Here is a 21,449-nt window from a genome sequence, read left to right as displayed (position 1 = left end):
TTGTCACTGTCGGCTCGCGCCTTCCCCGCCCCCCTTCCTGCCCGCCTTGTTGCCGCGGCTGTTTATTTTCCAGGCCGCTCCGGTTGCCGTGGCAACGGCGGCGGGGGAATTGATGGCGGGATGGAGCGGGAACGAGCCTCCCGTTTTGCCTTGTTCGATTTGCGTCCTGTTTTTTTTTGACCTGCCTTTCCTTCGGGGGCCGTCAGGGCGTCCTCCCCTCTCCCACGCGCTCTTTATCCGCACAACAACCCTGTGAGGTGGGCTAGGGAGACGGAGACAGCGAGCGGCCTAAGGTCACACACAGAGACACAAAAACACCATGCGGCCCAGCTAGGGTTGCCGTGCGTCCTCTTTTTCCAGGACGCACCCTCCTTTTTAAAAGTAAAGGGACCCCTGACCATTAGGTCCAGTCGTGGCCGACTCTGGGGTTGCGGCGCTCATCTCGCTTTATTGGCCAAGGGAGCCGGCATACAGCTTCCGGGTCATGTGGCCAGCATGACTAAGCCGCTTCTGGTGAACCAGAGCAGTGCACGGAAACACCGTTTACCTTCCCGCCGGAGCGGTGCCTATTTATCTACTTGCACTTTGATGTGCTTTCGAACTGCTAGGTTGACAGGAGCAGGGATCGAGCAACAGGAGCTCACCCCGTCACGGGGATTCAAACCGCGACCTTTTGATCGGCAAATCCTAGGCTCTGGTTTAACCCACAGCGCCACCCGCATCTCCTTTTTATGGGTATGTAAAAGGAGAGTCGTCATAGTTAAAAGTAGAAGTCAGCAAAGGTGTCCTCTTTTTTTGCAGACCTAGGCCACTGACCAGCGGTGCCTGGGTCCACCACCAGGTTTCCAGACAGGGCAGAAGAAACCTCTTGTCTTCGGATGGTGGCATTCGTGTCAATTTTGAAAGATGTAAACCAACAGAACAGGCCACTTGGCAGACCTCATTTTGGATTATCAAGGACATTGTGCCAGCCTTGAGAGCGCCTGCTCCTGCTGCCAACTAGCCATGGAGCACATGCTTATAGGTTGGAAGGCAAGGGAAGGTGGGCAGGAGAGTTAAGGCTTGTGTGGCACATTGGGCACGCAACTTAACGGAGAGCCAAGATGAGCCTAGCAAGGTCAAAACTGCAGGAGTCTTGGAAGGCAATTCCTCTGAGAAAGAGAACAGTTTTCAGCATTTCATCAGTGGGATCTGAGGAGTTTGCTTAGAGTGTATGCAAAATTGGAATTCTGCTATATCCCATCCCAGGCCTTTGTTCTTAATGTTCCTTTGGAGTCTATAAAACTAACCTTAACAATTTCTATTCTCTAGCTGTCGTAGAACCATTTTGCTTAAATGCCTATTCCAAAGAAATAAAATTGAGAAGCGTGATAGCTTCCCCCCAAAATCTTCATTTGTGACTTCATGGAATTCACTGTTTTATCCATTCATATTTCACATTGTCCAGAAACATAACACTTGATTTTAGATTTATAACCTTTGTATACTATTGAGTTTTGATAATAATGGTTTTGGATTTAGCATCCATATTGTAGTTGAGTTCAGTCACAAGAGAGATAAAGATAAAGACTGAAAACACTTGATTAAAATGAATCGAATGTCTCAAAACATTGTTGTATTTCCTTTAGTCCAGGAAATGCCAGCAACACATACTTGCTGAACTACACAATTGTGTGTAGTTTTGCCGTATCCCAAAGTAACATTCATTGTCCTGGGCATTGCCCAAGTACTAATCCTACATCTTGACTTATGGTAGGTTGTACTTGGAGTAGACCCGTTATTATCAATGAATATGACTAATTTGGGTCTATTCATTTCAGCATTGGCTACAACCTTGTGTAACCCAGGTATGTACTTCATGGGTATTTGTGGATACAGCACTGTCACTTGAGGCTTTGGTGGTGAGAAGTGTCACTTTCCAGTTTCAAGTAGTTCACCAGCTACAACTGTTCCTGGATAGGGATAGTCTGACCAGTGGTCCATGCCTTGGTAACTTTCTCTTTTGGCTGCATATTCAATTACAAGCCCAATCTAAGGTGCTAATATTACCTTTAAAGCCATAGCTATATTGCAACTAAAAACATGAAGTGGTACCTCTCCCTGTAGTTGTCTGCTGCTGCTTTAAGATCCAGGGGTGTGGTGGATTTCTCTGTTATAATTTATGCCTGTACTGATAGGACTAATAAAGTCCAGGTTACAAACTTTTGAAGAAATAAAGCCTTGTGCTTGGGGAATTTATCTGGGACCTGTTGCATATTGGAGCTAGCGCTGAGTTTTTGCTTTCATTTTCCGTGTGTGGTTATTGCTTTGATGATGCAATCCCTTAGTCTGTTGTAAGCCTTTAGCTGACACTTCAACTAATGTACACACACACACACACACACACACACACACACACACAGTGTCTATGATCATTTGAAATTCCCAAGGTAGGTATAGTGTGGGGGTACAGGGGTATGTGGGTGCTATATCACCAGTATTAGAACTGCTGATTTTATACACCTGACCTCAGCTCTCCTTTTCCAAAAATGGATTCTGCACTTAAATGGTGTTGTTTGTAGCTGCTGTTGGGAGTCCCACTGGTATCTTTATCCAGAGGCATGAAGGTCTTCTGGGAAATCTGATAATTGCTGTACTGTTACTCTGCTTTTTGGCTTTGTTTGTTGCTTTGTTTGTTGTATGTGTATTATTTGCTTGGTTCTGTGCACTTTTAATGTCTATTCCAATCATCATTTTTCCTTTATAATACTAATAGTCCTGGCACTTGAGTTCTGCAGCCTTACTCAAACTGAATTGATTCCTGGATAATACCAAAATGGGTTTTGGATGAGTAAATAAAAATAATAAAATGTGGGAGGAGGAGTTATTCTTGATTTTATTATTTCTTTTGTTTTTTTTATCTTGTATATGTTGTGAACTGCTCTGAGATCTACAGATAAAGGGAAGTATACAAATTTAATTATCAGGAATAATAATAATAATAAGTTTGTGCTGCCATCTTGTTTCCAATGGGTAGTCTTTAGATAGGTTCTCACCAAACGTTTAAAGCACAACTGATACACATCATTCCTCCAAAAAACTCTGAGACCATAGCTATAATTCCCAGCACCTTTAAAAAACCCTACAGTTATCAGGATTCTTTGGGGAAGTCATGTGTTTTTAAAGTGTGTTAGATGTGCTTTAAATATAGGATGTGGATCAGTCTCAAGTTTCTTGTGAGTTGTGTGAGAGCAGAATGCTATGGTTTATTGCCATGTGTCTTTTTTATTTTTAAATACCTGTTTTGGCTCACCCTCCATCAGATGACCCCAGGGCAGTTAAAAACACAAATGTGTGCACTCTTTCCTTTCCACAGCTCATATGCACTTGTGGTAGTGACCTCTGCAATGACTCTCTTCAGTGCTGCAAGTTGGCCTGTTACATTCCAGTATCATGATGGTTGCTGTCATCATCCAGAGGGGTGTGTCCTTCCACTCTCTTTATTCTGTGTCCTCTCTGCTGCTGTGCTGATTTTGTACCACTGATGCCATTCTCATGTCCTGAGCTATATTCAAGACAAAATAAATCGCCATTATTGCTACTCGTTTTGGCAAGCGAAAAGGGAAGAGAGTGGGGTGCTTGGGAATGGAGGAATGAGCCTGTTGCCTTGGGGCAACACTATTCCCGTAGAAAGATCACTCTGCAGTTGAAATTTAGAAGCAACTTCGCTGAAGAGCACAATGCACAAAATTAATAGGATTGGGTTCTCATCAGGTCAGGGACGCAAGACTTTTATATTACTGCTGTTAAGTGCAGTGCATTCAGCGGTTCTTGCCCTGACAATAGAATTGGACTTTCCAAAGTGGGTACCATGGAGAGCAGGCCTTTTGTTAGAGGGCAGAACCTGAGTTTGCTAGAAGGCTGATTAACGAAGAATTGATGCTTTTGAATTATGGTGCTGGAGGAGACTCTTGAACCTCTCAATTCTTAAGGAAATCAACCCCGAGTGCTCACTGGAAGGGCAGATCCTGAAGCTGAGGCTCCAATACTTCGGCCACCTCATGAGAAGAGAAGACTCCCTGGAAAAGACCCTGATGTTGGGAAAGATGGAGGGCACAAGGAGAAGGGGACGACAGAGGACGAGATGGTGTGAGTGCCTGGTGTGAGTGCCTGGAGGCGAGGTGTGAGTGCCTGGAGGCGGTTGGAGGATGGATGGCGGCTGATGGATTGAAGTTGAATCCTGACAAGACAGAAGTACTGTTTTTGGGGGACAGGGGGCGGGCTGGTGTGGAGGACTCCCTGGTCCTGAATGGGGTAACTGTGCCCCTGAAGGACCAGGTGCGTAGCCTGGGAGTCATTTTGGACTCACAGCTGTCCATGGAGGCACAGGTCAATTCTGTATCCAGGGCAGCTGTCTACCAACTCCACCTGGTACGCAGGCTGAGACCCTACCTGCCCGCTGACTGTCTGGCCAGAGTGGTGCATGCTCTAGTTATCTCCCGCTTGGACTACTGCAATGCGCTCTACGTGGGGCTACCTTTGAAGGTGACTCGGAAACTACAACTAATCCAGAATGCGGCAGCTAGACTGGTGACTGGGGGCGGCCGCCGAAACCACATAACACCGATCTTGAAAGACCTACATTGGCTCCCAGTACGTTTCCGAGCACAATTCAAAGTGTTGGTGTTGACCTTTAAAGCCCTAAACGGCTTCGGCCCAGTATACCTGAAGGAGCGTCTCCACCCCCATCGTTCTGCCCGGACACTGAGGTCCAGTGCCGAGGGCCTTCTGGCGGTTCCCTCATTGCGAGAAGCGAAGCTACAGGGAACCAGGCAGAGGGCCTTTTCGGTGGTGGCGCCCGCCCTGTGGAATGCCCTCCCATCGGATGTCAAGGTGATGGACAACTACCTGACATTCAGAAAACATCTTAAGGCGGCCCTATTCAGGGAAGCTTTTAATGTATGATATTTTAGTGTTTTTTGGTTTCTGTGGAAGCCGCCCAGAGTGGCTGGGGAAACCCAGCCAGATGGGCGGGGTACAAATAATAAATTATTATTATTATTATTATTATTATTATTATTGTTGGACAGTGTTCTCGAAGCATGAGTCTGAGCAAACTGCGGGAGGCAGCGGAAGACAGGAGTGCCTGGCGTGCTCTGGTCCATGGGGTCACAAATAGTCGGACACGACTAAACAACAAATGTTGATTTCTATAGATTGTGGGGGCAGCTGCCCATCCCTTGGCTACGCCCATAGCGGGTGCTGTACTTTTCCTGGAAACCTATGCGCTATGAAGGGCTTCCTTCATTACCATCGCTTTGAAAGGCTCCCTAAGCCGGGAGGAGTTCACCATTACCGTTAATCGCACGGTATTTCTCTTCCCGGGGGCGCAGGCAGCTCGCTCCCTAAACTGTGCGGGGGCGACCCTCCTTTCGCTTTTAAATGGGGGGGGTTAAAAGTGGAGGGGGGAGGGAAGCCCTACAGGTCGTTTCAGGCCAAGACTCTTCCTGGGCCGGCGCTGATGGCTACCCGGACAAGGAGAGCCGCTTCCGTTTGGCCTAGTTTACAACCACCCGGCACGCCGGCCGGCCGGCTTCGAGGACGAGAACGTGCGCATGCGCGCCCCCTTCCCTGCCCCGCCTTTCGAGGAACAGCAGAGGAGAATTTTGCGGGGGCGGGGGAAGAGGGCGCGAACGAGCTCGTCGCTGACGTCACGACCCGGCTTCCCGGCATTCGCGGCGGCGCCGGGTATATAACCGGCATCCGCCCGGCCGGACCCTCCCCATTCAGTCGCCCTCGTCATCGGCGTTTCGCTTGTGGACCGTCCGTGCCGTTTCATCCTCGACGTCTTGATCGCCGCCGTCGCCGTCGCCGTCAGCATGCCTGGGTATTCCAGTGAGAGGGACCGCGGGTGAGCCTGAGGGGCTCGGTTCACTTAACACGCGGCCGGCTCCCCGAGGCTCCCGCCTTAAAATACCGTCTGGGGCTGGGATGGCGGGGGTCGTTAAAATGGCGGCGGCGAGAAGCAGCCGTTTCCCGGCGACCGCTCGAGGCGCGCGGAATGAGGGGAGGGGGCGGAGGAAGGAGGATGACCGACCGCCTCAGGGACGTCGTCGCTGGCCGCGGCCCGATAGTTAGGATGGGCGGGGTGGCGGGGGGGGGGCGAGAAGCGGGAGGTTAATTTGACGATGGTGTTCCGCTGAGGGGGGAGAGGAAAAAAAGGCGATTTAGACGGGGGGCGGGGAAGAGGAGCGCAGCGGGCAGGAGGCAGAAAAGGACGTGCGGACTGGGATTTATCTTCTCGCCGAAACCGGTTTCCCCTCCCCCCCTTTTTTGTCTCTGGACTCGGGCGGATGTCAATGGCTGGCCCCGCCATGCGGCGACCGAGGGGGAAATCAAAATGCCGGCGGCTGCCTTTGTTCCTCCTCCGTCTGCTTCTCTCTATCCCCGCCCCGGCGTCAAAATGGACGCGCCGACTAGAAAATGTGGCGTAGACGGAAAAGACAAAAGCGGGAGGGAGGGAGAGAGAGATGGAGGGAGGGGGGAAACGCCTCTCGGCCTCCTTTGTGTGCGGCTTGGCGCGTTTGGGCGGGCGGCCTCTCGCGGCGCCACCCCTCTCCCCTGCCACGCGCCCCGGACAAAAAACCCAGTCTAGCAATGGGATTAATTTAGGGGACGAAGGCTAGGCGGGGGGTAGGCTAAGCGGGATTTAGAAGCCCTTTTGGGTGCGCGCAGGCGCCTTAAGCGCCGTGCTTCGAATTTCTCCCCCAGCTCTGAATGAAGCGTTAATATATGTGTCTAAAAAGAGAAGTAGCCTAATCCGGCCGCTTGAAAAAGCTAGCTTCTTACCGGAACCGTGTAGGTTTCATAACCATCCCCGCCCACTTAGGAGCCTGACGCAAAGAGGGAGTGCCCGGCAATTACCGACGGCGACGTTTGTTTTTGTAGCGTTAAGCCAAGTTCAGTTTTCTTTTCTAGTATCCTACCAGTTCTGAACCTTACTGTGTATTTAACTTTTGGGTTGGAAGCTATGGGGTACACAGATACCAGCGATCGTTTTTTAATATGTCCCTTAACCATGGCTACTTACGACACTGAATTAAAATTTGCTTTGGCAGGTTTGGTGGCCCTCGTTTTGGAGGAAGTCGAGGGGGATCTTTAGGTGGGAAGAAGTTTGGGAACCCTGGAGAAAAGCTTACAAAGAAAAAATGGAATCTAGATGAGCTTCCTAAATTTGAGAAGAACTTCTACCAGGAACATCCTGATGTTGCCAGACGTCCTATGGTATGAAAACTACTAACTTTGTAGACAATGTTGCTTGAATTGTGCTGTTAGTAAAGCGTACTTAAATCACTGCTTTAGTGACTATTATGCCTGATGAGTCATGGTTTTTTTATTTGCAGCAAGAGATTGAACAATACAGAGCAGGAAAAGAGATCACAGTTAAAGGCCACAATTGTCCAAAACCAGTTATGAATTTCTATGAAGCTAACTTTCCAGGTAAGTAGTAAATTTATTGGTAGTAAATACATATTTGTATACACCTCTTTAATAAAGTTGTTGGACTTAACTAGCATACTTCCTTGTATTTTAGCAAACGTTATGGAAGTTATTCAGAGACAGAACTTTACGGAACCAACTGCTATTCAGGCACAAGGTTGGCCTGTTGCCTTGAGTGGACTGGATATGGTTGGCGTAGCACAAACTGGATCGGGGAAAACACTGTCTGTAAGTACTTCTGTTTAGCTGTTCAGATGATTTAAATGTATGATATTTTTTTCCTTGAACTAAGATCCTTCCTTTTCCCCCCAACAGTATTTGTTGCCTGCCATAGTACACATAAACCATCAGCCATTCCTAGAACGAGGAGATGGGCCCATTGTAAGTATTGAGCAACATGAAATTTGTTGTGTGGTGGGGGTAACGAGAACTTAAACTTGGATGTCATGACTGTAGAAGCTTGTATTTGTGATAGGATCAAGCTGGAAGTTTGGATTTTTGATCTTTGGGCTCATGCAGCTTGAACAGGACTAAAACAGGGGCAGGGATCTCTGTTAAAGTTCTGCGAATAAATAATGGGAGCATGTCTATTTCATTATCTTTTTAAGCTGCTGAGTCTTCTCAGCAGCTTCCATTTTTTCCCTAGAGTGCCACAGAACAGTACTGCCACTGCAGTATTGATGAGTTTTGCTTTGCTCCCTATGACCTTCCAGTGGCCAAATTCCTTGTTACAGTAGTATAAACACAGTTCATTACATCTTCTATAACGCTAACCAAAAGGCATAAAGTCGTAATGAGCTTTACTGCCAGAAGTGAATCTGCACCAGTGTGTTTACTTTACTTTGAAGAATGAAGTAAAAAAGTGAATGAAGTAAAAAATAGAATGTCCTATCATTTTCAGTGCAATCTGTACCAGTAATTACCCAGAGTACCGTATGACTATATTTGTACTTCTGTTCACAGTGTTTGGTGCTGGCACCAACTCGAGAGCTGGCTCAGCAGGTGCAGCAAGTGGCTGCAGAATATGGCAGAGCCTGCCGTTTGAAGTCTACTTGTATTTACGGAGGTGCTCCTAAGGGACCACAAATACGTGACCTGGAAAGAGGTATGAAAATGACAGCTGAGCAACGTTCTAGTATGTTAAGCCTCGCCATGATAGCTTATAAGCTACAAAGAGTGTAAAATCATTTTGAGAAATGACTACTAAGTAACTTACATTTTGCTTTCAGGTGTGGAGATTTGCATTGCAACACCTGGTAGGCTCATAGACTTCTTGGAAGCTGGAAAAACCAATCTCCGGCGATGCACTTACCTTGTTCTTGATGAAGCTGACAGAATGCTTGATATGGGATTTGAGCCTCAGATTCGAAAAATTGTAGAACAGATTAGAGTAAGTTCACACTTTTATTGGACACAGTTGGGAAGTTGTGCCCAGGAACTTGCTAGTTCTAGGAGCTGGGCAACTGACAGAATGTTAAAAAATATCCATTTACTTCCAGCCTGACAGGCAGACTCTGATGTGGAGTGCAACATGGCCCAAAGAAGTTAGGCAGCTTGCAGAAGATTTCTTAAAAGAACATGTACACATCAACATTGGCGCATTGGAACTAAGTGCAAACCACAATATTCTGCAGATAGTGGATGTATGTCATGATGTAGAGAAAGATGATAAGTAAGTAAAATTGGAAATGCTTTTGGTTGAAAGAATAGTTGAAGCATTCTGCGGATCTTTAAATGCCTTATACTCTGAAGGCATTTGCATTGATCCCATACTTCTGAAAGTTTTTGATACTACTGTTTCCTTACAACAGGCTTATTCGGTTGATGGAAGAAATAATGAGCGAGAAAGAAAACAAAACTATTGTCTTTGTGGAGACCAAAAGAAGATGTGATGATCTTACTAGAAAAATGAGGAGAGATGGGTAAATATCTCCAGTGAACCAAATTAGCATAGGCACTTGAAGGAATAATTCAGCTACTTAAATATGGAAAAAATTGTATATCTGAAATGTGGGGAGGGGTAGCCTATTCCGTGGTACCCATGCTGGTGCTGCAGAACCCAAAGCAGTTATGTCTCCCTACCATAATTCCAGAACTATCAGGTCAAGATTAATGTAATTCTATATTTCAAGAGCAATGTTTTCCAATAGATTTTTATGAAGTGTGAATTTTGTAGCAGGATAAAGACTATAGAAGTGTCTTCCTGATAAAAGTGGAAGAACTTGCTGGGTTGGGGTGCCATGTACATTTACTGGCTGTGCAAGGACAAAATAAAAGGTCGCTGCTAATGTATTACTTGTTAATTTAGTGACTTTGATAAAAGATACTTATGTGACGGTAAATATTACTGCAGGTGGCCAGCAATGGGTATCCATGGTGACAAAAGTCAACAGGAGCGCGACTGGGTTCTAAATGGTGAGTAATTCAGAACGGCTTCTAAATTATGAATTCAAAGGGTTATTCTACTAGAATACCAAATGTTTTTAAAAATGAATTAATACGGTTTTCTTTGTTTCAGAATTCAAACACGGAAAGGCTCCTATCCTGATTGCTACAGATGTTGCCTCCAGAGGTCTAGGTTAGTACAACTATTTTGGGTGACAGACAACTTTAAAGAAAGTTCGTTGCTTTCTTTAACCTCTGCATTTTTCTAAGTTTTTTCACATAAAGGTGCAGTCTTTGTGGCAAGGCCTAGGCATGACAATCGGAGGACTCGAGGGGGATGGAGGACTAGTGGAAGTGATCGTCTGGACGCTTCCAGTCCAATAGAGAGGTGAAAGTTGAACATTGTGTGCCAGTAATCTTCAAAAGGCAAAGACAAAAACTACGAGCCCATAAACTGTTCTCTCAAACGGTAGCATCATTCACGGTTCACTTTTGCCCGGTTATTTCTACTGTTCCATGCTTTGCATGACTGCCATGGTGCACTGCTGTTTAGTCTGTGTGCATACTGTTTGCTGTGGTCCGTGAGTCTTTGGATTTCAGTGAGTTTGCTGAAATGTCGAAGAATAATTAAACTACAGTGATCTCTGGTTTTTTTTTTCAACCTTTGAAATGGAGAGAGAGCAGCTTTAAAATGTACTGAGCCTTGTACAAATTGGTGAGTACTGGCACATGAAATTTGAAAGTCCACCTCTCAATTTTACAAGTTGGGGTGGGAAAAGCAGTGGCTTTTCAAACCTGGAGTTCCTCCGTCACCTATACCCTAACCGTCATGTCGAGACCTGCCAGAGAGAGACACACACTCAAGTGAACGCTGGCTTCTTGGAAGCGCTTGCCTAGACGAGACACAGTGCATGAAAACAACTTGATGACCTTTCGGGGACAGGTATGTTTTTCTTGCAGCTGCGGTTGAAAGGTCTTGGCAAGACAAGCAGTGTGGCCCTCTATTAGAGCTTCTGGTGTGTGGCAAGACCTCATTTTTTTTATACCGAGGTCCTTGGGAGCACACGGAAGAGGCTACTGTGAACTTATTTGGTCTTACTGCAAGAAGCATTCAGATGTCACTTGACTTGTTAGGGGCACTCTGGTAAGGATTTAGATCACGGGGTGAATTGCAAAGAGGTTCAGAGGAGGGAGAGCATCCATGATCTCAGGTGTTGTGGTTTTTATTTTTATTTTTTTCAGGAATAGATAATTAACATTCTTTACAGCAGTTACCATCTTAAAATCTATTACTGTCTAACTTGCTTTTTCATCTGGCTGTTGTGGTGTGCAAAATTTTGTACATTGCTTTTTGCCGCACTGCAACACTTTACAGATGTGGAAGATGTGAAATTTGTCATCAATTATGACTACCCTAACTCCTCTGAGGACTATATCCACCGAATTGGACGAACTGCCCGCAGTACCAAAACAGGCACAGCGTACACATTCTTTACACCTAACAATATAAAGCAAGTAAGCGACCTCATCTCTGTACTTCGTGAAGCAAATCAGGCAATCAACCCAAAATTGCTCCAGTTGGTTGAAGACAGAGGTTCAGGTAAATCTTGTCTTAGTATGATATTTCTAGCATTTGATTCTTCCATTGCATGTGTTATTTAATGGACATCAGAATTCCTTTTTGCCCTAAAATAGATCTTCCTTGTAATATCACAGTAGAAAATAACTCTTTTAACAGTAGCTTTCAGTGCTTAAATATGTAACCAGTAAAGTTGTGTTCAGTTCTAGTCCTATTCCTTTGTGGTTGTATTGTTTTTAAGCTTTTTCAAAATACAACTTTTGCCTTGCTCCTGTTAGGAGTTGGAGGTCCCAAATTGCAACGAGGAGTTTTCTTAACTTGCCTTCTAATTTTTCTGCAGGTCGTTCCAGAGGTGACCGACGTGACAGATACTCTGCGGGCAAAAGAGGTGGATTTGGTTTTAGAGAGAGGGAAAACTTTGAAAGAACCTATGGTGCAGTGGGCAAGAGAGACTTCGGTGCAAAAGCTCAGAATGGTGGCTATGGTGCTCAAGGTTTTGGTAACGGAACTGCCTTTGGAAACAACTTTGGAGGAGCTGGCATGCAGGGTGGATTTAGGGCTGGCACACCAGCTTATCAGAATGGTTATGATCAGCAGTATGGGAATAACATGGCAAACATGCACGGTGCAATGAACCAGCAGCAGTATGCATACCCTGCAACTGGCACCACACCAATGATAGGTTATCCAATGCCAGCAAACTATACCCAATAACTTAGAAGTATATTTAAGTGTCTTGTTTTTCATAATTGCTCTTTATATTGTGTGTTGAGACAGGATAGTTATTTAAAATCTTATGGAACATGCAGACGTGTCTGCAGTGCAGCTGTTAACTATGGTGCACTTTTCCGCTATTTAAGTTGAATATTCTCTACATTCCTGAACAATTTTTAGTTTTTTGTACTAGAAAATGCAGCCAGTGTTTTCACAAAGTAAATGTACAGTGATTTGAAATACAGCAACTGGGGGCAATGCATGGCCTTCCAATAAAGATATTTGAAAACACAATTGGTGTTCTATATGATTCTGAGCACAAATAAATTAAACAAGCTGACGATCAGTGGTGAACGCTTTCTATCTAATGGGAGGAGGGGACTCATACTTGGAAGGACAAGAAAGGCTTCATGAAGTGGCTTAACCCTGCCGTTTAACTACTTTGAGCTCTTCATTTTGCTCTAGCTGCTATCCAACTAAATTGGATGATGGGTTGGTGTGGACTGGCAGTAGCTCCCACAATGTTAATGTTTTGATCAGTCCATGTCTTAACTGCCCCCCCCCCGATCCCCACATTTTTCTTGGCGGTTTAGGAGACAAAATATCATTTCTCAAACTTTCCTTTGCAGCACAGGGGAACCTGATTGGCTAATAAAGTAACAGTAACCAAATTTCCGGTGTCAAAGCTCCCCTGCCTAGCCTGTGGTGGAAGGCAGGATGACGAACCTTAGCTTTGTGTTGGATTTCCTTTGCTAAAAATATTTCATAACCTCAGGATTTTGACATGGTGATCTCAGACATGCTTTGTCTTGCATTTCCAGTTTACTGGTTCACCCATAATAGGATTACTCGGATTCACAGTAATTTAACAATGCCTGATTTCCCTCCTTCCTTGATAACAAGCTCAGCAGGTTTAATGCTGCTCCATAAGCTCCACCTATTGGAAGTAGGTTATAACCATGATTTAACAAATCTTGTATGATGGAAATTTCCACTGGCCTGCTGATGAGTCAGAGTGCCAAACGAGAATAATTAATGCTGGCAAAGCAGCCTTCCGTACTTCATCCAGTGGAGTATACTTTTAAATCTGGTTTACTTTTAAATCTGGTTTACTGATTAGTAACTCAACAAGAGGCAGTCAACCACAACAAAAAAATTTTTGTTTGTTTGCTTTATACCTAAATCTCCAGTGCAGGGCCCTAAGGGGTCTGGAGTTTCAGCATTAGACCCACAGGTTTCAGCCAAATGACTTCAGAGACATGTAACACTTTGCTGTGCAAAGTTTACACATAATGTTCTGAATTGGAAAGTGCGTATCTGACTAATCTGTTCACAGATCCCAAGATTGTGAAAGAAGGAAGGAACATGTTGCTTATGCAGGAGAGTTTCACACTCCTGTTACCAGCGCCTATTAGCTGTCCCAGCTACCTATCTGATCTGGCTCCCTTGCTGTCGGACACACCTCCTCTCAAGATGTATCAGCTGTTATCACTTAAGCATCTGTTAATGCTGCAGTCTTCTATTTGTGCTCTTTACCTACTAATGGCCCTTGCTTTGATCAGCTTGCTAGCTGTACCCCTCTAACCCAGATCTCTCCCTTGCCTCCCCCCCAACTTCAGTCCAGCAGCAGTGTCAGCAAATCTGCACACTTATCAGTGTAGGTCATCTTGAGCTTAGGGCAGCATACTTCTTCAGTACTTGCTTGAAGGCCTGGCAGGGAGATCTCGCGCATCCCTCAAGGTAAGCCCCACTTAGTTTAATGGGGCTTGCTTCCCAGTGACTGCATAGGTACAGATGCAATATTGGAGGAAGCACTAAAAGTGCTCTCTGCTCCCTAGTCAACACACGTTTGTCCACGTCAGCAACACATGAACTGAGCTATGGTGATGAAGAAATCGGAGGAACAAGTAAAAAAAGAGACAAAGGTACACCTTTGGTTGCAGCAAACACCAAGCTAATTTAATTGCTACTTCAAATCTGGCTCCAAGTACCGGTAAGTATTGAGCTGAATGCAGATGTGCCTTCTCCACTTGCAGACACGGTTGTGTTGATACTACTCCAGTACCATCAATCAGCAGGAACATGATATGAGTGATATGTAGCAGTTTTAAAAAAATAGACCAGAGGCAATTGTACTTCATCCAGCGGAGCTTTACTGCTACTGAAGGCAAATGAGCATAATGGTCACAAATCCAATACATTCAGGATTGCCACAGTCCATAAAATCCAGTTGCAGCACTTACAATAACACTTTAAAAAGACACTTATAAGACTAAAGCTTAACACGATAGCATGCAACACTAGAACAAAGTGAGTGAAAGCCCAGGCTCCTCCTGGCCTGACTATTCTAGTCAGTACAACCTTGACAGAACCAGTTTAAACCAGCTGTACACAGCTTCCCAGAAGGAAAAAATCCAAACAAGAACCTTCTGCCTGTTTCTTTCACTTAGAAAGAAACCACCTAGAATCCTCTTGATTTAATCAGAATAGGAAAAATCTCTACACATCAGATCATTGCTTTCTGTACTAAGAAATGAAAACTGACATTCCCCCCATTTATTAGGTGCAGGAAGTATTTATATATAAAACACCTATAGAAGAACATCGCATGCACACCTTTCTCCCACAGGAATAAAACCTAGCCTTTTGTTGCTAGACCTGCAATTCAGCAGCAGAAAAAAAGTCTTAACCAGGTGCTTCTGTTACTCTAACCTTCCTGCCTCGTATGTTCCTAAAGCCTTAGCGATCATGGAGATCAATAGGATCTGACACAAAACTTTCTTTTCCTGTCTTTACTAGCAATCACAGGACACCACAGTCCTCATTCTACTTTTAATTTGAAAGCTGCCATAGCTGAGTGTCTTGTCTCCATCAATGCCTACCACATTCTACCTAACTCTGGCTATGGTTTCATTTACTCTTGTCTTGGATGCTCCCCAATGGCATGTAAAATGTTTTTACTGAACCATTTTTTTACCTAAATGAGTCACCCCTTGGTTCGAATTGAGAACATATTTTAAAATACATCTGGGGTGCAAATGGGCACTGTCCAAATAAATCAATAGAGAAACTCAAGATTTCAGCACAGCTGTGATTGGACAGCATTAGCAAAAAGCAGAACTCATGATCTTCCTAACTCAGGTCTTTTGTAATCCATTACCGTATCTCCATAATGCAAGTTGGAGGAGACTAGCTGAGAAAGTGGTTTACAACAGCCCTATAATGTATAATTTGAGGTCAGGTTGTGGGCAGGAGACTGCTTTTCAACATTGCAATGTGTACTCTGCTGCTATTACCATGTTGGAAATGAGTATGAGAGAAGCTTATAACATCCCTGCAGTGTTGTCCATTGTTACTCCCACATTTCAAGTTGAGGATCCTGAGAGAGAAGCTTATGATACTGTAAAAACTAGAGGTCAAATGTGGGGTTGAGATTTGTATGGCTTTCCACTCAAAATTCATCCATATAATCCCCTCCCATCGAGTTGCAGCAAATTCAGTCTACATTCATTCATTGATATATTAATAGTCCACTCTTTCATTGTATGTCAAGGCAGTGTACAGTATATACTGTGACCTTTGGTTTTTAGCCGTGACCCCCGCTAATTGATTTACGAACCTCGATTAGCGATTTATGACTTCCCGGGTCCGGCGCGCTTCCCTCAGCTGCGCCACTCCGTCACGACTCAGCAGAGCTTCGCACAGCGTTGTAAAACTGTCACGTTCCAGACAAACACACACAGCACCGGTTTGTCTATTTACAGCATTTATTCCAATATTTCTCAGGAATTTCCAGGACTATTTGCAGCCATGCTAGACTTACGTCTTTTCCCCACGGAGTACAGAGTGGGACTGGACAAACTCCTCCCAAACTCCTCCCAGCTTCGAAAAGTGACGTCAGAATGGTGTGGCATCATGGGAAAAACTTAACTCGTTAAGTTCCAACTCCAACACCCTCCCTTGCCGCACCTTCTGACAAGACCCTTTTGAGTTCAACACCTTCCCTTTTGCCTTGTGTCCCTTCCCAGCATCTTTCCCAGGCACCTGTTGAACCCCTTCAACACTCCCAGAATCACACTGTGCGAACCAGGCCCATGCACTTGTCGCCTGGTACCTTTCCGGCGGAATGCCCTTCGTTGAGCGACTAGACCTTCTGGGCACAAGCTCAGATGTTTCCTCTGACTCACTGCCCTCAGGACCTGTGTCCTCAGCCTCACGGGATTCCCCCTCTGACTTAAAACGCTTTCGAACCCTCTCCATTACACTCACCGGAGAACTGGGCTCGCTTTTGGGTGTTCTCTTAACCTGTGGAGAAATTACAGATACCTCCTCCTGTTCCTGACCTTGGTCAGTTACCTGATCGTCATCATCAGACTCAGTTTCTTCTTCCTCCCCCTCAGAATCTTCCTGTTCTGAATCAGAAAGACATTCTGAAAGAACATCACGCTTTGAAGCAGGTTTTGACTTTTCATCCTGCTCATAGAACTCAGCGTGCTTGCTGATCAGTAACTTACTCTGATCACCTGATGGAAATGCAAACCTCCACGCATTCGCTGTTGGCTCATACCCACAGAAGATCATTTTCCGGAACTTGGATCCATCTGGCCCCTGCAACGCAGCAGGTACTGACACAGACGCACTTGACCCAAACATACGCAAAAAATGAATCTGGGGTTTCCTGCCATGCAACAGCCCAAACGGTGTGTCCCCTACCACGGAATTGTAGGTGCGATTCCAGGTGAAGCTCACATACTTGATTGCCTCCAGCCAAAACCTTGGAGGTAACCCAGAATCTTTCAGCAACACCTGTGCGGTTTTAACCAGAGCCTGACATTTCAGCTCTGCTTGCCCCCTCTGATTGGGTGAAGTCACTGTGTGACGTATCCCTTTCTTGCGAAAGTACTTCTGCAAAGCAGAACCTGTAAACTCAGCTCCCCTGTCACTTGTGACAGCTTGCACTTTGGTGGAAAACTTTACTTCCACCTCCTCAATCCAACGTTTGAGCAGCTGTGCTGCATCATCCTTGGATTTGAGACCGTGTGTCCAGGAATTCTGTGTAAAATTATCCTGCATCGAGAGCAGATACCTTGACCCTCCCAGACTTGGTTCTTTTACAGGACCCCACAAATCTACGTGAATTTGTTCAAAAGGCCTAGTGGTTGTCCTCTCAACTTTTGGATAACTGCATCCTTTTAACCTTGCCAGCTTGCAAGTTTTACAACTTACCGCATGTCCACATTCTAAAATCTCACACCCCTTAGAAACCTCCGGCAGCACCTGTAGTTCTTCTACTGAACTATGTGCCGTCCTAGCATGCCAAATGTGGACACATTCATCATGATTGGGAATTGTAGCACGCAGTGCTTGTGCTTTCTTAACCTTCCCATCACCCTCCAGAGACGTTTTAAGAATGAAGAGATCATTCTGCCCCTTTTTAACCTTGGCAAGCACCCTCCCTCCTTTGGAGATTGTGCACACATCATCCTGAAAACAAACCGTAAATCCCTTTTTCAGTAGATACGGCACAGATAAAAGACAGTGGTTCATCCCAGGAACGGTACAACACTCTAGCGTTTCCTGTAAAATACGAAAATGCAGATTTACAAAGTTAGTTAGATTTCCTTTCTGTCCATTTGCAAACAGTACAGATTTCCCGGCAGGAATTGCCGTGCAGTTCCACCTCTTGACAGCAGGTGTCTCTGGAATCAAATTGCGATTAGCTGCAGAGTCAATAACGAAACTCAGCTCCTCTGTCCTTGTCCCACGGCTGTCTTCATCCAACGCCAGACTAGCTGTGATCTGATAAGTCCCTTCCTGGCACCTGGCACGTCCACCAGCCTCAGTCTCACGCCTGGTTGTTTTTCCAGACTGGCTGCCATGGAAACCCGACTGGTTCCCATGAAAAGTGTCCTTGACAACATCCTGCCTTGCCTCTCTGCTCCGGTGGGGGCAATCACGCTGCAAATGTCCCGGAGTTTTACACACGTAGCAAAGACGAACTCCAGTGGAAAAACACTGCCTGGGGCTCCCAGCTGGGTTGGCCTTCCTTCTTCTGGAACGGCGCCTCCCACCAGCCTCGCCCTCCCTGAAGCTGCTCTTCATTCCAGCAGGTTCAGTGGAAAACTTTTCAAACTCGCCTTTGGAACTCCTGGCCCCCCCGATCTGCGCACCAGCACTCCTTGAGGCCGATTGGGGAATAGGGGCTTCTAGACCAGCGTCTGCAGGGCTCTGGCCTCCCGCTGAAGCTTGACACAAACCCTTCAGTATATTCCAGGCAGCCCACGCTGATTTCACACCCTCTAAGTGGGGTCTCAGTGATGCATCAACGCATGCCTTGAGCATCTCCAGCTCTCTTTGCATTTTCTGCTGGCTATCTTCAGGCAACGCAGCCTCACAGCCTGCAACGTCTCCAGCCGCTTTAGCGCTGGGTGGTGGTGGTAGTGGCTCCCTCTGGCTTGCTTCCCAAAGCCCATGGACCAGGAACCATCCCTTTATTCTTTGCCTCCAGGTTGCCCAACTCTTTAGAGTGAGCTTTTCCACCGGTACATCCTGGCTCTCTGCCATCTTCTCCCGTTCTCCCAAGGGGGCCCCAAGCTGTACTTACAATAACGTCAGCTCCACTGGCTTTTCTCCCTGGAGAAACGATACCCTGCTGTTCTGCGCAGCTCTCAGCAACACAGGCACTTCTCTGCGTCTCGCAGCTTGCTTGTTTGCCTCTGCCTGCTCTTCCTGCCGTCTCTGCTCGACACCTCAGATTTCACAGCTCCCGGCAGTCTCTTCCGTGACTGTTTTACAAGCGATGATTTATGGACCCATAACCTGTGACCTTTGGTTTTTAGCCGTGACCCCCGCTAATTGATTTACGAACCTCGATTAGCGATTTATGACTTCCCGGGTCCGGCGCGCTTCCCTCAGCTGCGCCACTCCGTCACGACTCAGCAGAGCTTCGCACAGCGTTGTAAAACTGTCACGTTCCAGACAAACACACACAGCACCGGTTTGTCTATTTACAGCATTTATTCCAATATTTCTCAGGAATTTCCAGGACTATTTGCAGCCATGCTAGACTTACGTCTTTTCCCCACGGAGTACAGAGTGGGACTGGACAAACTCCTCCCAAACTCCTCCCAGCTTCGAAAAGTGACGTCAGAATGGTGTGGCATCATGGGAAAAACTTAACTCGTTAAGTTCCAACTCCAACATATACATGGTTAAACAAATTGTAAACAAATTAAGACATTAGCAGGATTATTGTAAAAACTTGCAGTTTCTAAAACATATGAAACAGATGAGGAAAAGAATAAATAGAGTTACTTGGGATATGCAGAAGTAGAAAAGGAGGGTAAATTCATGGAACCTCTGAAGGGGAAGGGAAGTCAAGAATTGGTGAGAATTGTTTTAATTTTTTTATTGAAATGCTTATTTGTTAAAAATGAAAATTATAAACTTATAAAAATTAAAACCAGTAAAGCACAAATTAAGAGCATCAATAGTGGCTGGTTAAAAGAGGCAGGGAATTGTGTTGTAAAGGCCTGTTCAAACAATAGTTTTTATGAGAAAAACCTAAAATGCAAGGACAGCTCTCACCAAACTGCAGGCCTCCTGTGACACATGTAGCACCCAGCTAGATTCCTAGGCCTACTGCTTTGACTGCTGAGTTGTTGATGGACACCACTTTGAAACGCCCCAAAAGGAGGTTGCAATCTTATCCCCACTTACCTGGGAGCCAGCCCTTTTGAACTCAGTATGTATTAATGTGCTGCCCTGGTTCACCAGAAGCGGCTTAGTCATGCTGGCCACATGACCTGGAAGCTCCCTCAGCCAATAAAGCAAGATGAGTGCCGCAACCCCAGAGTCGGTCACAACTGGACCTAATGGTCAGGGGTTCCTTTACCTAAGTATTAATGCATACATATGATTGTGCTGAAAAGGTCTTGCATGAAAAACAAAGACTAATGTCTTCCCCTAAGATGATAGAATTTGCAAAGCTAGCAGGTTTAACATACAGAATAAGAGAACAAGAAGAGACTATATAAAGAGGAGTGGAAAATCTTTGCTGAGTATTTGGAAAATAACTGTACAGCTGAAGATGCAGCATTAGGATAAATTCAACAGTGTGATTAATATTCGAATGATGTAAACTGGAGAATGACTAAAATGGTTACAGTAAAATATGCAGGAATGCTAGGCAAATAAAGTGAACCATGGAAGGAGGGAAGTCACTGGATATATGCTATTATGTGTTATATGAATTATGAGGTCTCAAATATAGGAGATATGTTCATAAATATACAATGCAAACACACATACGTAAGTATATAAACCATGTTTCTGAAACAGTACAGGAGAGCAATTCTGAAGCCATTTTGACTCTCCCAAATTGACCTCAAATATTTCTCTGCAAGGAGGAAGGAAATGGGAAAAGCTTTCCAATTGTCTTTGGACTGTAGGGGCTTACACCTCCCTGCAAATACTGTCTGGCAAGTATCTGATAAGCTGAGAAAACTATCAATATGTGTAAGAGATTAAGGAACTAAGGTATTTACCATCTCCAAACAATGGCCATACCCAGAAAATGCAAATGAGTAAGGCATTGTCAGGTATCCTGACAGAAAGAAGAGAAGCAACACTCAATTTTCTGCCCGAGACCCATCTCCTGTGATGTATGTATGATGTTTTGGGCTGCAGGGTGGGCAATTTCAAAAGTCTTTATAGGAGCTTTGCACACCATTGTTCTAGGTTTCTCTTGCCTCCTTGCTAGGAGGAGAGGGGACTCTGTTGCAACAGAAAAATAAAAGATTTGCCTTACTTTTCACTGGATCTGGCCCCCATCCATTCATCTCTGACCGATCATAAACTTTAGAGGACTCAGTCCCTTGGGGAGTTGGCCAGCAAAAGCCAATTACCTCTATTTTTCCACATGTAAAATGTTTGAGTTGTATAATTTGAAAACTTATCAATAATAATAAAAAACCAAGAATCCTCTGACAGTATACAAATTAATCTGCGGCCAAGCACAGACAACCAACCACACCCTGCCCCCCAATACCTCAGTAACAAGGAAATGTAATAAACGTATAGAATGAGAACCTACCCAGTTGACGCTGACACAAAACCCCACATTTACACTATACAAAATAATATAAGCCTCTCCCCACCCTCCTTTTCCCCAATCTTATACTGTACTCAACACAAAAGCCTCACAAAAAAGGTTGAGAAAATCATATATATATATATATATATATATATACCACACACAAACAACCCTGTGAGGTAGGTTAGGTAGAGAGAA

General features: G+C 45.2%; 1 protein-coding gene and 1 long non-coding RNA gene across 5 annotated transcripts; both read left to right on the top strand.

Moving 5' to 3' along the window:
- The first annotated feature begins 43 nt into the window (after positions 1-43).
- LOC310700743 lies at positions 44-1,371 on the top strand. The gene is made up of 2 exons (XR_014522781.1): positions 44-381; positions 802-1,371. It is a non-coding gene; the product is annotated as an uncharacterized lncRNA (long non-coding RNA).
- A 4,320-nt stretch (positions 1,372-5,691) lies between these two features.
- DDX5 (DEAD-box helicase 5) lies at positions 5,692-12,451 on the top strand. 4 transcript variants are annotated; one of them, XM_083490097.1, is made up of 13 exons: positions 5,692-5,866; positions 7,098-7,263; positions 7,383-7,479; positions 7,574-7,707; positions 7,795-7,860; positions 8,443-8,584; positions 8,709-8,869; positions 8,979-9,151; positions 9,291-9,401; positions 9,833-9,894; positions 9,998-10,057; positions 11,240-11,464; positions 11,784-12,451. In XM_083490097.1, the coding sequence occupies exons 1-13, from the start codon at positions 5,859-5,861 to the stop codon at positions 12,155-12,157; spliced, it is 1,779 nt and encodes a 592-aa protein (XP_083346223.1). In that variant the 5' UTR covers positions 5,692-5,858; the 3' UTR covers positions 12,158-12,451. The 4 variants fall into 4 exon arrangements, with proteins under 4 accessions (XP_083346223.1, XP_083346221.1, XP_083346222.1 ...); XM_083490095.1 differs by having other exon boundaries at positions 5,716-5,890; XM_083490096.1 differs by having other exon boundaries at positions 5,719-5,866; positions 9,830-9,894.
- Positions 12,452-21,449: the final 8,998 nt, after the last annotated feature.

This window comes from Podarcis liolepis (genome assembly GCF_965112155.1).
Source record: "Podarcis liolepis genome assembly, chromosome: 2".
Taxonomy (NCBI): Eukaryota; Metazoa; Chordata; class Lepidosauria; order Squamata; family Lacertidae; genus Podarcis; species Podarcis liolepis.
The sequence above is the reverse complement of the archived record's forward strand: the minus strand, read 5'-3'. Positions and strand labels throughout refer to the sequence as shown.

Bases quoted from the DNA above. Each gene is read 5' to 3' on its own strand.
- DDX5 (XM_083490094.1), top strand. From the start codon at position 5,859: ATGCCTGGGTATTCCAGTGAGAGGGACCGCGG. The intron at 7,480-7,573 runs GTAAGTAGTAAA...CTTGTATTTTAG, and splicing joins CTATGAAGCTAACTTTCCAG to CAAACGTTATGGAAGTTATT. The intron at 10,058-11,239 runs GTTAGTACAACT...AACACTTTACAG, and splicing joins TGTTGCCTCCAGAGGTCTAG to ATGTGGAAGATGTGAAATTT.